Raw genomic sequence first — 14,643 nt, 5'->3', positions numbered from 1 at the left:
GCCCAGCCGGGAGAACTTTCCGGCTCCCCCTCCCGGCTGGGCTGAGTTGCGGGCTGAGAGCGGGAGGCTGGGCTGGCGCGGGGGGTAGGTCTTGGCTTCTTGAGGGGGGGAATTATGATAGAGGTGTCTGAAGCAGCGTTGTGCATCGTAGAAAAATACAGTTCCCTTTGTACTGGTTAGCGTGGTGTCCCTCGGTTCGGGTCCTTGCCACACATTCTTGAAAGCCATTGTTTACCTTGGGGTTTTGGAGGTGAGAAGCAACGCGGGTGGGTGCGGAGGGGATACTGGGAGCGCTTCCCAGGTACTGAATTGACCCGAGAATCAGTGGAGAGAAGTCGGCCTCCAGGAGGGGAGGCGCCCAAGAGCAAAGGAGGGGGGCGTCCACCGGCCAATCAGGAGGCGAGGCCGAGCCCGGCTTCCCCTCCCCTCCCAGCTCCCGGGCGGGAGGCGCGCAGTGGAAAGTTGGGAGCCGCGACGGCTGGCGCGGCGGAGAGCGGCGCGGCGGCGGCGGCAACGGCGGCGGCGGCGGCGGCGGCGGCGGCGGCGGCGAGGGCAGCGGACTCGGTGCGGCGCCGCTGGCTCGGAGCGGCCCCCGGGGCATGGGCCGGGCGCGCCGCCCGCACTCAGCCACACGCCGCCCGGGCCGCGGGCACTCGGCTGTCCCGGAGGAGGCTGCGTCCGGACAAAAGCTGCTGCATCTCTGCCCGCCCGGCCCCTGCAGGGTTTCGGGTTTGGTGCTTGTCCCCATCTGATTCTCAGCCCCCAGTTTTTTGCGAGTTCAAAGAGGTTTCGGGAGTCGAATGAATTGCCCCGAGAAGAAACCTGCTGCCTGTTGTTGAGGAGGACTCAGCACAGTGCTTAGGCGCTCAGGAAAAAAAAAAAAAAAAAAAAAGGAAAGAAAGACAAAATGATTTCCTGGGGCATTGTCCGCACAGTATTCCTGTTCACTCTTCTTTATACTTCCCAGGCTCAGGATGCAAGCCCCCAGTCAGAGATCAGGGCTGAGGAAATTCCCGAGGGGGCCTCCACGTTGGCTTTTGTGTTTGATGTGACGGGTTCCATGTATGATGATTTAGTTCAGGTTATCGAGGGGGCTTCCAAAATTTTGGAGACGTCGTTGAAAAGACCTAAGAGACCTCTTTTCAACTTTGCTTTGGTGCCTTTCCATGATCCAGGTAAGGGAAATATTTATTCTTTGTTATTCCTTATGATTACATTGTTTCTTATGCTGTGAAATTTTGTGTGAGTTTCAAAACAATTTTTTAAAAATGTGTAGCTGAATACAGTTGTAACAAAGAATTGCTCGCCTGTATCTGGGTTTGCTCTCTGATACCTACTCAAGTCTCAGCCATGGAGACGGCTTGTTTAGGGTGATTGTACGGTGGTACCCAAACCTGGAAATGTGGAATTATGAAAATCAGAACCAGAGCAGCGACATCAAAAGCAGTTAATTAACTTAAAATTAACTTAAAATTTTTAGAACTAAAGAATGTTTAATTAAGGCAGATTGGGACATGGGTATTCAGCAGCAATACTTTAAGAGCTAACATCCAGCTTGAGAGCATACTCAAGATAACTCTCAAGTAAGGGAGAGAAAAACCTGTTGTGTGAGACCCAAGGAAGCTTGTAAGCAATGACTACTAAAGAATTGAAGAGATGAAAATAAGAAGAAGCCATCCATTTCTTAATTGAGTCTATTCAAATTCTTTGCACCAGATCATCCTTAGTTAGGTTCACAGATGGTAATAAATGTTATGTCCATGTCTCATCCAGTAGAAATGCATGAAATTTGGTATGGCGGTGCTCTTTAAAGGTAGTTGAAGCACAGTCACTTTATTTTTTGCCCTAAAGCCATGGGTTTCAGCTGCTCCACTGGAATTTGATCCTCTTTACTTTTTTTCTCTTTAAAGTGGCACCTTTCTGTGAGGCTCATAGGAGCCTTCATTGTCATTGCTGAGGGTAGCACTGCCGGGGGAGCCCTGGGGTTGGCTGTCTAACATCCACCTGAATTTCATTAGCACAAGTGGCTGCCCAGTTGAAGAAATAAAGCAGTGGTTTCTTAGAAGTCCTCCCCCACTGTTCTCCCACATTTCTATTGAAATTCCTCTCTTCACTGGAAGACCTTGACACAACCTCTTCACAATGAGAGTTTGATACTGAGAATCTCAAATTCTTTCCTCATGCATTTGACAAGCATATATGAGTTCAAATTATTGCTGGGTATTAAATGTGGCAGGTTTCAGCTATTAAAAAAATTGGCAGGGGGAGGAATTTAGAGGGAAATAGAACTCTGGGATTTTTGTTTGTTGTTGTTCTTTAAATGATGAAAACCATAACCTATCCTACTCTTCTGGGATATACATATATTTTAGTAATTTCTACGTTGATCAAACATGATATGTTCTTTATACTTGAATAAAGAATTGAATGATCATTTACTGTGTTAGCTGCCTCCGTGAGATACCTCATGTGTTATAATGTTTTAATTTATTAAATGTCAAGATGCCAATTGTGATGTGGTCCAAGACTTTTGTTATTTTGGAATAGGCTAAATATGTTTCTTCTATAGGGATGAATCTGAAATCGGGTAAAAAATAAAGTAAAAAATGTTTTCTCTAACACCACAATTTGCTTTCCTCCAAAAAACTGTTATGAAATGATGTTGCTGTAAGCAGAACACAAAAATTGCCTCTAGTCATAAATGGAAACTAGATCACCATGATATTTTGATACGATATGAAAAATTATTGGAATAAATTGTATTGTAGTGTGCCGCCTTCCAGTTGTTAACCAAATGGGGAAGTTTGTTGTAGTTGACTTTCCTATACTTTGGCAATCATGATTCAAAGTAGGGGAAAGGTGGTATGCTAATAACAAATGGCTAAGAAATTATAGCTATTTTGAGTTAAATAATATGAGAAAATGATTAACTTAAATTGGTTCCATAAAATTAACTGTATGTATAATTCAGCAAAAATGATTAATTCTAGTTCCATTGTGATTCAGAGTAGAGAGGCTAAGACCAAAGTGTTTTTGAAGATAAAGAGGGAAATAAAAATGAAAACATACTAATAACCTTTAATTAAGTTTACTAACTCACTGTAGTGGATTGTAGTATTATCTTTGTGTGTCATTTTCTGTTTGTGTGTGTGTACAGTCATCAAGAGTTTCTGATTCCCTTGTACTTCTGGTTGGTTATCAGCTTGGACTCACCAGTGGACAGAAAGGGCCTTGAATGGAGGTTTGCTGGCTTACTGAGTGACATTAGAAAAGTCTATCTACCTTTTTGTATCTGTTATCTCAACTATAAAATGGCAGAATTGGATCTGAACATCTCTAAGGTCATGTCCAACTGCAACATTTTACGACTGTTTTACATGTGGTTTTTCACAGTCCCTGACACAACTGACAGGCAAAGAAAAGACGTGTGTAATTTAATATAATTATATTAATCACCTCGACTACTTAATAGCTTTTCAAAATCCTTTGACATCTGCTTTTGCATTTAGCTAGATGAAATAATGGATAAGATCTGGGCTATAGTCTCAGGCATTCGACAAAGACCTTCAAGCCTTTACAGATGATTGCTTTGGACCTCTGCGTTACAGTTTGGTGCAAGGTGTGTGTTTTCAGGTGGGGGTAAAAATGAAAATACATGGAAAATACAGACATACAAGAGGAATAAGTCTAACAAGTTGACAAGGAGGTGATAAAATCATTCAGAAAATGTGTATGTAGGAAGCTAGTGTTAGACGGGCAACAGCATAACCCATGGTAGGAGGAAGTACCAGAGAGGACCAGGGTCATGGCAAGTCAAGTCAATTTTTTGATGCTACCTCTGCTTAAGATGGGTTTTTCATTTCCAGAATCACATTTAATGTATTAATTTTTAACAGCTTTATTGAGATATAATTCCCTTACCATACAATCATTCATTTAAAATGTACAGTTCTGTGGTTTATAGTATATTCAGAGATATATATGCAACCGTCACCTCAGTCAAGTTTGGAACATTTTCCTCACTGCACAGAGAAGCCCTGTGCCTTTTAGTTATCAGTTCTCTAGCCCTCCCCTCCGCTGCCACATATCATCCTCCTCCCAGCCCTAAGCAACTACTAATTTACCTCTTGTCTCTGTGGATTTTCCTCTTCTGGACTTTCATATGAATGGAATCATATGAATCATATAATATGTGGTCTTTTTTGACTGGCTTCTTTAACTTTAGCATAATGTTTTTAAGGTTCATCCATGAATCAGTACTTTATTAATTTTTATGGCCAAATAACATTCCATTTTATAGATATACCACATTTTGTTTATCTTTTAATCTATGATGTATATTTGGGTTGTTTCCACTTTCTGGCTAGTATGAATAATGCTTCTATTAATATAAACATTTGTGTGCATTTTTCTGTGTGAACATATGTGATATTGTGATTTGTAATACGAAATCAATATTTGGTCTTTGTCACCTTTTCTGGCATGGAGCTCTTAAAACCCTTGAAATTTCCTAAGTGAGGAGAACCGTAAAGGTATCTTATGTTATGTTAATGAGGTGACTTTTGGACCCCACTGAAGAATGGGGGCTCATTGCCAGGAGACTCATCCCTGTGATTAGAGCATTGGAACTTTCGGTCCCACCCCTAACCTCTGGAGAATGTTCTGTGTGTACTTAAAAAGAATGTGTATTTTGCTATTTTGGGATAGAATGTTCTATAATAGTCTATTATGTCTAAGGCTAACTTTTTCTTATTGATTTTCTGTCTGGATGATCTATTTATTGATGCAAGTGGTATGTTTCAGTCCCCTAATATTATTGTATTACTGTCAATTTGTCCCTTTATATATGTTAATATTTATGTATTTAGGTATGCCTGTGTTGGGTGCATACTACAAGTATTATAATCCTCTTATTGGATTGATCCCTTTATCATTATGTAATACTCTTCTTTGTTTCCTGTTACAGTCTTTGTTTTAAAGCCTATTTTGTCTGATATGCGTATTGCTACTCCAACAATTCTTTTTGTTTCTTTTTGCGTGGAATATCTTTTTTCATTCCTTCACTTTTAGTATGTGTGTTTTTAGACCTGAAGTGAGTGAGTCTCTTGCAGGCAGTGTATATATAGGTCTTTTTTTTAAAATCCATTCAGCCACCCTATGTCTTTTGATTGGAGCATTTAGTCCATTTACATTTAGAATAATTATTCATAGGAATAATTATAATTCATAGAATAGTAATAATAATTATTATTGCAGTTTTGTGAATTGTTTTCTGGTTGTTTTTGTAGTTGTCCTCTGTTCCTTGCTTTTACTCTTGTTCTCTTCCCTTGTGATTTGATGACTTATTTTTAGTGCTGTGTTTGTATTGCTTTCTCTTTATTTTTTGTGTATTTGGTATAGGTTTTGTGTTTGTCATTACCATGAGGTTCATATATAACAACCTATGTATATAGGAGGCTATTTTAAGTTGATGGTCATTTAAGTTCAAGTACATTCTAAAAGCACTACATTTTTACTTCCCCACCCTCAACGTTTTATACTTTTGATGTCATATTTAAATCTTTTTATTTGTGTATTGCTTAACTGATTATTTTAAATATCAATGATTTTACTATTTTTGTCTTTTAACCTTCATGCTAGTTTTATAGGTGGTTGAACCACTACCTTTGGTATGTTTGCCTTTACCAGTGAGATTTTCTGTTTCATAATTTGTTTGGTTTGGTTTGGTTTGGTTATGGGCGTTTCTTTTCCATTTAAAGAGGTCCCTTTAATACTTTTTTTTTGTAAGGCCAGTTTAGTGGTGATGAACTCCTTTAGCTTTTGCTTTTTTGGGAAACTCTTTATCTCTCCTTCAATTATGAGTGATAACCTTACCAGGTAGAGTATTCTTGGTTGTAAGCTTTTTCTTTCAACACTTTTAATATATTGTGCCAGTTTCTTCTGGCCTATACAGTTTCTGCTGAAAATTAGCTGATGGTCTTATGGGGGTTCCCTTGTATGTAACTAGGTGTTTTTCTCTTGCTGCTTTTAAGATTCTCTCTTTAACCTCTGACATTTTAAGTATAATATGTCTTTGTGTGGGTCTGTTTGGGTTCATCTTGTTTGAGACTTTCTGTGCTTTCTGGACTTGGATGTCTGTTTCCTTTGCCATGTTAGAGAAGTTTTCAGTCATCATTTCTTCAAATAGGTTTCATGTCCTTTCTCCTCCTTCTTCTAGGACTCCTATAGTGTGAATATTACTACACTTGATGTTGTCTCAGAGGTATCCTAAACTATCCTTTTATTTTTATTATTCTTTTTCTTTTTGCTGTTGTGATTGGGAGATTTCCACTACCCTGTCTTCCAGATCACTGATCTGTTCTCTTCATCCTCCATTCTACTGTTGATTCCCTTTAGTGTATTTTTCATTTCATTTATTCTTCAGTTCTAATTGGTTCTTTTTAACATTTTCTATCTCCTTGTTGAAGCTCACTGAATTCATCCATTCTTCTTCCAAGTTCATTAAGCTTATTTATGACTATTACTTACTTTAAACTATTTATCTGGTAAATTGCTATCTCTGTTTTGTTTAGTTCTTTTCTGAGATTTTTATCTTGTTCTTTTATTTGGAAGGTATTCCTTTGTCTTCTCCTTTTGCCTAACTCTTTGTGTTTGTTTCTATATATGAAGTATATCAGCTGTGTCACCTGGTCTTGAAAGAGTGGCCTTATATAGAAAGTGTCTTGTGGGACCCAGTGGCACAGTTTCCCTGGTCATCAGAGCCAGGTGCAGAAGAGGACGGTATATCTTGGGTAAAGTTGGTAGTTGGAAGTTTTGAGAAATAGTTGGATTCTATGTATATTTTGGAGATTAAACCAAAAGGATTTAATGATGAACTAGATGTGAGAGAAATATAACAGAAGACAAGACAGATTCTGAGGATTTGTCTTGAGTGAGTAGAAGCATAGCATAGCGATTTACTGAGATGGAGAACAAGCATGAAGCAGGTTTGAGAAAGAGTGGGAGACTGAGCCTATTATTTTGGGGTATGTTTGAGTTTGAGATGCCTTTGTTACCCAAGTGGAGATATTACAAAGGCAGTTGGATATATAAGATTAGAATTCAAGGGGACAGGTCTGAGTCAGATACATAAATTTGGGATCCAAAGGCACATATAAGATGGTAATCAGGGCAGTGAGGCTAGGTAGGACCACTAAAGGAATGATTAAATGAAGAATTAATAAAGGTCTAAGGACTAAGCCTTGGAATACTCCAATGTTTAGCAGTCAGAGATGATGATAAAAGAACAAAGTAGCCTGAGAAACTGAAGATAGAAGAGTATAACTAGAAATCAAGAGAGGAAAGCATTCCAAGGAAGAAGCACTAATTGTTTAGTTAAAAAGAGGACCGAGAATTGGCTAATCTACTTAGCAACGTGGAAATCATTGATGTCTCAACAAGAAATGATGGGAGTGAAAGCCTGTTTGGAGAGAATTTAAAAGAGAATGGGAGTAGAGGAATTGGAAATCTTTGGAATTATATTGTTGTTTCCAGCTACTGGAAAGGTTGTTTTGTTCATGAAGCTAATAGAACAAATATAAAATAGAACAAAATAGAACAAAATAGAAACTAGTTTTGATAAATGATTCAGCCAGTATTTTACAAAATGCCCATGTGATGTAGTAGAAAGAACGTCCAATTTGGAACAGATTTGTGTTCTCTTCCTTATTCTTGTCATTTAAGCAAATCGTTTAACCTTGCCAGACTTCTGTTTCTTTATCTATAAAATCAGTGCATTGGTAGATTATTACTGAAGTCCATGGTTTTAATGATCATAATATAGTGAAAGATAAGGGACTGCAAAGAGACTCAAAGTGACAAGGACTTGATTCACTGGGAGAAATAGCAGCATTACATGTCTCTGCGCTTAAGAGTTTCATTGTAATAAAACTGAGCCCTCAGTGACTTTGTATGTTTCTCTAGGACCTACACAGTGTTAAAAAAAACTCTAGGACTTCTTTTATGAAAAGATTCTCTTAGAATATTTTTCTGAGCAATAGAATAGAAAGATTTCTACTAGGAAAGTATTGCACATTCAGACCTTGAAAACCTATACAAATTTACATGAACTAAACTTCAAGTTGAATGTTTTCAGTTTCAGTATATGTAGAAAAAGGAGCCAAGAAGCTATTAGTCTCCCTTTGCCTCTGGCATATCCTACAGGAAAAGGGTTTTCATGAGGAAATGGACTGGTCTTTTAAGTCAAAGAGAAATCTAACTAAAGGAAATGAACTAAAATTTAAGAGTGAAAGATTTTGGTTAGACAATGATAATGATAACTTTGTTTCCTAGGATGATAGACTATTTTAACCTGAGAGTGTAGATCCCATGTCACTGGTTGTTTTCTGAGGATATGGAGACGTTTTGCTCTGTACAATGAAAACTTTGAAAGTGTAGGAATCGAATTTTTTTTTTTTAATGGTAGGAAGATCCAATGTAATGGCTAGTTTTTATGGGAAAGAAGAAACTTTACATCACATTTTGAGTGAGTTAGTGCAGGGGCTGAGTGGGCCAGCTGGTGGGGCACCAGCTTGTAATGGGTTCCACTGGGCCTTGCCTTTGTGCAGCCAGAACCAGATGACAGCACTGTTGTGTTCTTCACAGATGCAGCCCACTATCTGCTTATTGGTGATGGAGGGACTAAATTAGGGTCTTCCTTGGTACCTGAGGCTGCCTTTGGGGCGAGCATATCGTACGGGTCCAGTCCCTTGTGTGCAGCCAGCATGACCTCCCTCTCCAGCCCAGTTGCCTGCTCATCATCAGTAGGAACATCACCTCCAGACGCCATAGAGTGCACCATGGAGACTCCGTTGGGACCGCGGGCTGTCAGGGCCTGCACGGCCAGCGCTTCAGCTCTGCGGAGTGAACTTGAAGCCATCACGCCAGCTATAAACACCACCATTTGGAATCGAATTTTGATATATCAAATATGTTAAGTGCGTTAGGGATGCTTCTATTTTGAAAAATCGTCTATGACTCCGACAGGATGAAGGTTTTTTTTTTTTCCTTATTAAGTTGAGGACAGCCTTTTAATTGATTGATAGTAAATCAGAATTTGGTTTTGCTTATAGCTTGTCTCTTGTCAGACAAACAGTAACCATTCTCAAGGATGTTTATGACTGCTTATCTCTATTTATAGGTAATAAACTCACTGTTTGTCAAGGACTGTGCTAGGTGCTTTTGATTCAAAGATAATGAGGTATAGCTTACAAGAAGTTAACAGTCTTTGGGGAGAAAGGCAAGAGAAATAACAGTATTATATGCTGTGAAGCATTTTATAGTGGGGAAAAAAGCGTGGGGAATTGTGTGAGCTGAGAGCATGTCCCTGATCCCGAATTCAAGAGGGTGATGGTCAGCAAAGGTTTTCTGGAAGAAGTGTTACCTGGAGAAAGTGCATGAGTAAAAGCAGTTTAATCAAAAATATTAAGGAGTTTGGATTTCATCCTGAAAGCTTTTGGGAGGCTGAAAGGATTTTAAGTGAAAAGTGACATGATTGGGTTTTCATTTTAGATCTTCATTTCTTGGATGGATTGGAGCAAGGCAGTCCTGAGAGCTGAGAGATGAAATCTGAGGCCATCATAGCCATTCAGGGAGGAAAATTGAGGGGACTTGGGCATAGGAAGAAGGGTATGGATTTCTGAGTTATTAGTAAAGTCCAAAAGACTGGACTTGGCCCTTAGAACATGGAAAAAAGGGAAATATGATTGCCTTCTGTAGATTAAAATATGAAATTGGCATACAATGAAAGAGAAAAGATATGTAAAGTTAGCTTTAAGATGCACTGTTACTCTCAGGGTGGTAGTCTTTGTTATAAGTTCCTTATACATTAACTTGTCCAAAATAACGTCTCAACCAAAAGTATGGGAGGTCAGCAATGAAAAAAGAGTCACAGAAACAGACTTAGACATTGTACAACCAAGTTCCTTTTAAAAAAAATTGTGGCATAATTGACATATAATATTAGTTTCAGGTGTAGAACATAATGATTTGATATTTGTCTGTGTTGTGATATGGTCACCACGATAAGTCAAGATCTGTGATCGTACATGTTACAAACGGTTTTTTTCTGTGATGAGAACTTTTAAGATTTACTCTCTTAGCATCCTTCAGATATACAATACAGTATTGACTGTAGTCACCATGCTCTACATTACAATCCCATGACTTACTTATTTTATAATTGGAAGTTTGTACCTTTTGACCCCCTTCTCTCATTTTGCCTGCCCCACCCCTTGCCCCTGACAACCACCAGTCTGTTCTCTGTATCTATTAGTTTTTTTTCTTTGTTTGTTTTAATTTATTTTATTTATTTTTGGCTGTGTTGGGGCTTTGTTGCTGCGCGTGGGCTTTCTCTAGTTGTGGTGAGCAGAGGCTGCTCTTAGTTGCTGGGCGTGGGCTTCTCATTGCAGTGGCTTCTCTTGTTGCAGGTGGGCTCAGTAGCTGTGGCATGCGGGCTCAATAGCATGGGCTCAGTAGTTGTGGCATGTGGGCTCAGTAGTTGTGGCTTGCGGGCTCTAGAGCGCAGGCTCAGTAGTTGTGGCGCATGGGCTTAGTTGCTCTGTGGCATGTGGGATCTTCCCGGACCAGGGCTCGAACCCGTGTCCCCTGCATTGGCAGGTGGATTATTAACCATTGTGCCACCAGGGAAGCCCTGTATCTATTAGTTTTTAAAAAAATTTTTTTAGACTCCACATATAAGTGAGAACATATGGTATTTGTCTTTCTCTATCTGATTTATTTCACTTAGCATAAAACTCTCAAGGTCCATCCATGTTGTCGCAAATGGCAAGATTTCCGTTTTTTTTTTTATGACTGAATAATATTCCTCTGTGTGTGTGTGTGTTTGCATGCCACATTTTCTTTTTCCATTCATCCATTAACAGACACTTAGGTTGCTTCCGTATCTTGGCTATTGTAAATAATGCTGCAGTGAACATGGGGGTTCATATATCTTTCTGTGTTAGTGTTTTTGTTTTCTTTTGATAAATACCCAGAAGTGGGATTGCTGGATCATATATATGGTAGGTCTAGTTTTAATTTTTTGAGGAACCTCCATACTGTTTTCCAGTGACTGCACCAATTTTTATTCCCACCAGCAGTGCACAAAGGTTCCCTTTCTCCACATCCTCACCAACGCTTCTTATTTCCTGTCTTTTTGATAATAGATATTCTGACAGGTGTGAAGTGATATCTCATTGTGGGTTTGATTTGCATTCCCCTGGTGATTAGTGATGTTGAGTACTTTTCATTTACCTGTTGACCATCTGCATGTCTTTGGAAAGATGTCTCTTCAGATCCTCTGCCCATTTTTAAATCAGATATATATTTTTTTGCCAAGTTCTATCTACGGTTTGGAGTGTTAGTTCATTCTACACTTAAATAACTAGTCCATCATGAGCAATGTTCCACCTGTGGTGATAGACTGTTTATCTTTATAAATAGGTAATGATGTCATTACATATTTGGATCATACTATTAACTCCCCTTGTTTTGGTTCCATGCTCACCAAACAGCCTCCAAATAATTTAACCTCATGAACTTTACTTATGGTGAGAGAATGCTCTGGTCAGACTGGCATATACCTCAGATTCACAGACAGTTATATTCCTCGTTGGTAACTCATATTTTGGCACACCAGTTTTATACATCTGCCTCTATTGTTTAAAGTATTCTGACAGTGTCAAGTTAAAGTTTCTGAGTTTGCAAGTCTGAGAGCCAGATCTTGGTTGATGGTAAAGTTATGAAAGTAAATGTCTCCCTGTGTGGATCTGTTTGGGTGGCCTGTCAATCTCCAGGTTCCACCCCTCAGCATTTCCAACTGTCACTGTTAGTGTCAATAGTGCCAGGTAACTGTCCTCTCCACTTGAAACTTATATAGGTGATAGCTGAAGCCATCGGAGTGAATGAGATCATCTAAAGAGAGGATGTAGGCTGAGAAAAGAAGGAAGACAGGCAAGAACTACGGTGAACACAAGCATTTAAAAGAAGGGACATTCATAAAGGATTCTGGAAAGGAGATTCCAGGTAAATAGGAAGAGAAACAGGAAGGAGCAGGGTTTGGAAATCTAAAAAGTTGTTAGTTTAAAGCAGGAGAAGTTGTCAACTCTATCCATTTATAAGTTACTGAAAATAAAGGCTTTTAACCAAAAGATTAAAATAAAATAGACAGTTTCATTGAAGTTGTGGAGTCAGGAGACTGAAATGACAGGTAAGAAAATGGAGCTAATGAATGCAGTGTGTTTCTGTCATGAAACATAACATTGTGGTTTAAAGCATAGGCTCTGGAGTCTGATGCCTGGGTTGGAAGACTGGCTCCACCAATTACTTGTTGTGTGATTTTAACTTCTTTGTGCTTCCCTTTCAGTAATTGGGGATAGTATTATCTACTCTATAAGGTTGATGTGAGGAGTGAAATACTAGATGTCCAAAACTTAGCACAATCCCTTTCACACAGTAAATTCTCAATAATCATTAGTTATTGGGATTTAAGAGTTGAGAAAGGACATTTTTTAAGGTGGGAGAGAGGAGAAATATTTAAATACTGCTAGGAAAGTCAGTAGAATAGAAGGGATAAAATATGCCAAAGGGAGAACAGATACTTTGTAAAACCAGGACTTTGAGGAAGCAAGAGGAGATAGAATGTAAAGTAGAAGGATTGGCTGTTGGCAGGGGAAGACCTTTGGTTGAGTGTGATAAGAGAGAAGCAGACCGTTGATAGGTATAGTCATGGACAAGGTGGTAGGTGAGGATGCAGGATGTTGGGTGACTTCCTGTCTGATGGACTCTTTTTTTCTCAAACAGAAAGGAGGGTCATTTGTTGAGAGGAGAGAAGTGGCAGAACGGTAAGTGAGGGATTTTAGAAAAATGGTGGAGTTTTGGAGGTAGAAGGTACCTATGGACACAGAGACAGTTTCCCAGGATGAGTTGTGGTTCAGAAGATGAATTTGTGATGCTTGATTTGTGATGCTACCTTTGTGATTTTCTCCAGTAGCTCTCGGCAGCCTGGGTATAATTGCTGAGTTTAATCACTTGTTTGACCTAGGACTGGGATTTCGTTGAGCAGGTGTGGCTAAAGAAATAAGATATGGTTGAGAAGAATATTGATAAGAGAGAGACTGAAGTGACAGATCATAGAGTCAAATCTGGATGTACTGGACTGACAAGAGTTGAGATTTTGCATGTGAAGGACAATATAACAAGGAATTTGGGATTAATTGGTAAGAATAGCCAGAGTGATCATAGAATTCAGCTTGAGTAGAAATGAAGATTGTGGGATTGAAATCAAGGAACTTGAGTCTGCAGCGTTGAACATGTGTGTTAAAGTAACCTGGATAATAACAGAGCTTAAAATGCTGAGGAAGCCAGTGATTCAGGCATCAAATTTTTATTTAATAAGGATTTATTGAGAAGACTTCAGATGGGAGATGACAATGATGAAGAAGGTTAGAGGGTGTCATAGGTGGCACACACCTCAAAATGGAAGGTGTTTTCTCTGAAGGTAGAGAAATGGCAGACTGGACGTGGGTAAAATGATGATCCACCTCCTGACCCTCATGTAGCTGGCATGTTGAAGAATGGTCAGACTCCACTGGGGAGGGCTGTAGGAGAGGTGGTGCCATCTACGGAGAACCTTGTTTCAGCTAAAGTGGGAATTAGATGGGGAGTTCCTGTGAGAAGATAGTTTGGAAGGCCACAGGATTTGTGAGGAAATAGGATGTGAATGAATGGGTCAGGAGAGAGGAAACAGGATGAGAGGAAAAGGGAAGAGGAATGGTTTGCATTTGAGGCAGTGACCACAGATGATGGTGATGTAAAGCAGGGCAGGATATGCTGGTTGCAAAGTCTGAGACTTGGATATAAATTTAAGATACCAGTTCAGGCCCTGGGAGAGTTGGAGCCTGATGAAGTCATCTGTTGCAGACAGCATGGCTGGAAGGGACTCCTGAGGGAACACTTCTGCTCACACATCTTAGTGACACAGGCTTAGTAGCATCATTTTTATTTCTAATAATAACAGCTACCATTTTATTTTTTTGAGTCATTACTATGGACCGACGCGGAACTAGTTACATTGTGTGGCTCACAAAAAATCTAACTGGTCGATGTTAACTTTATTTTATGTAGGAGGCAACTGAGGCTTATATGAACTCTCACATTATGTACAAAATTTCCTGAAGAAGAGTAGCTTTCTACAAGTTATTTTTTGCCACCTTCTTCTGTTTTGAGAAATGTGTGAAATTGAGAAGATGTGCCCAGGAAGGCATGGCAAAGGGAACACCGTGTTAGTTTGTGAGGGCTGCCATAACAAAGTCCCACAAACTGGGTAGCTTAAACAACAGAAATTTATTGTCTCACAGTTCTGGAGGCTAGAAAGCTGAAATCAAGAAGTTGGCAGGGTTGTTTCCTTCTGAGGGCTGTAGGGGAGAATCTGTTTCATGCCTCTCTCCTAACTCCTGGTGCTTTGCTGATGATCATTGGTGTTCCTTGGCTTGTAGATGCACAGATCTCTGTCTTCATGTTCACAGGGTGGTCTCCCTGTGTGCTGTGTCAGTTTTTCCTTTTTGATAAGGATACCAGTCATATTGAATTATTGGCTCACCCAAC

The 14,643-nt window shown here is 39.6% G+C and overlaps 1 protein-coding gene and 1 pseudogene across 4 annotated transcripts in view; one reads left to right on the top strand and one right to left on the bottom strand.

The window, feature by feature from the left end:
- Positions 1–555: 555 nt before the first annotated feature.
- The window catches only part of HMCN1 (hemicentin 1), a 508,722-nt gene continuing 494,634 nt past the window's right edge, over positions 556–14,643 (top strand). For all 4 annotated transcript variants that reach the window (XM_061187531.1, XM_061187534.1, XM_061187532.1 and 1 more), the window contains exon 1: positions 556–1,175. In XM_061187531.1, the coding sequence (XP_061043514.1) occupies positions 908–1,175 (268 nt within the window). In that variant the 5' untranslated portion in view covers positions 556–907. The remainder of the gene's footprint in view (positions 1,176–14,643) is intronic.
- Positions 8,483–8,917, bottom strand: LOC133088573 (cytochrome c oxidase subunit 5B, mitochondrial-like; annotated as a pseudogene).

This window comes from Eubalaena glacialis, chromosome 3, assembly GCF_028564815.1.
Source record: "Eubalaena glacialis isolate mEubGla1 chromosome 3, mEubGla1.1.hap2.+ XY, whole genome shotgun sequence".
Classification (NCBI taxonomy): Eukaryota; Metazoa; Chordata; class Mammalia; order Artiodactyla; family Balaenidae; genus Eubalaena; species Eubalaena glacialis.
The sequence above is the reverse complement of the archived record's forward strand: the minus strand, read 5'-3'. Positions and strand labels throughout refer to the sequence as shown.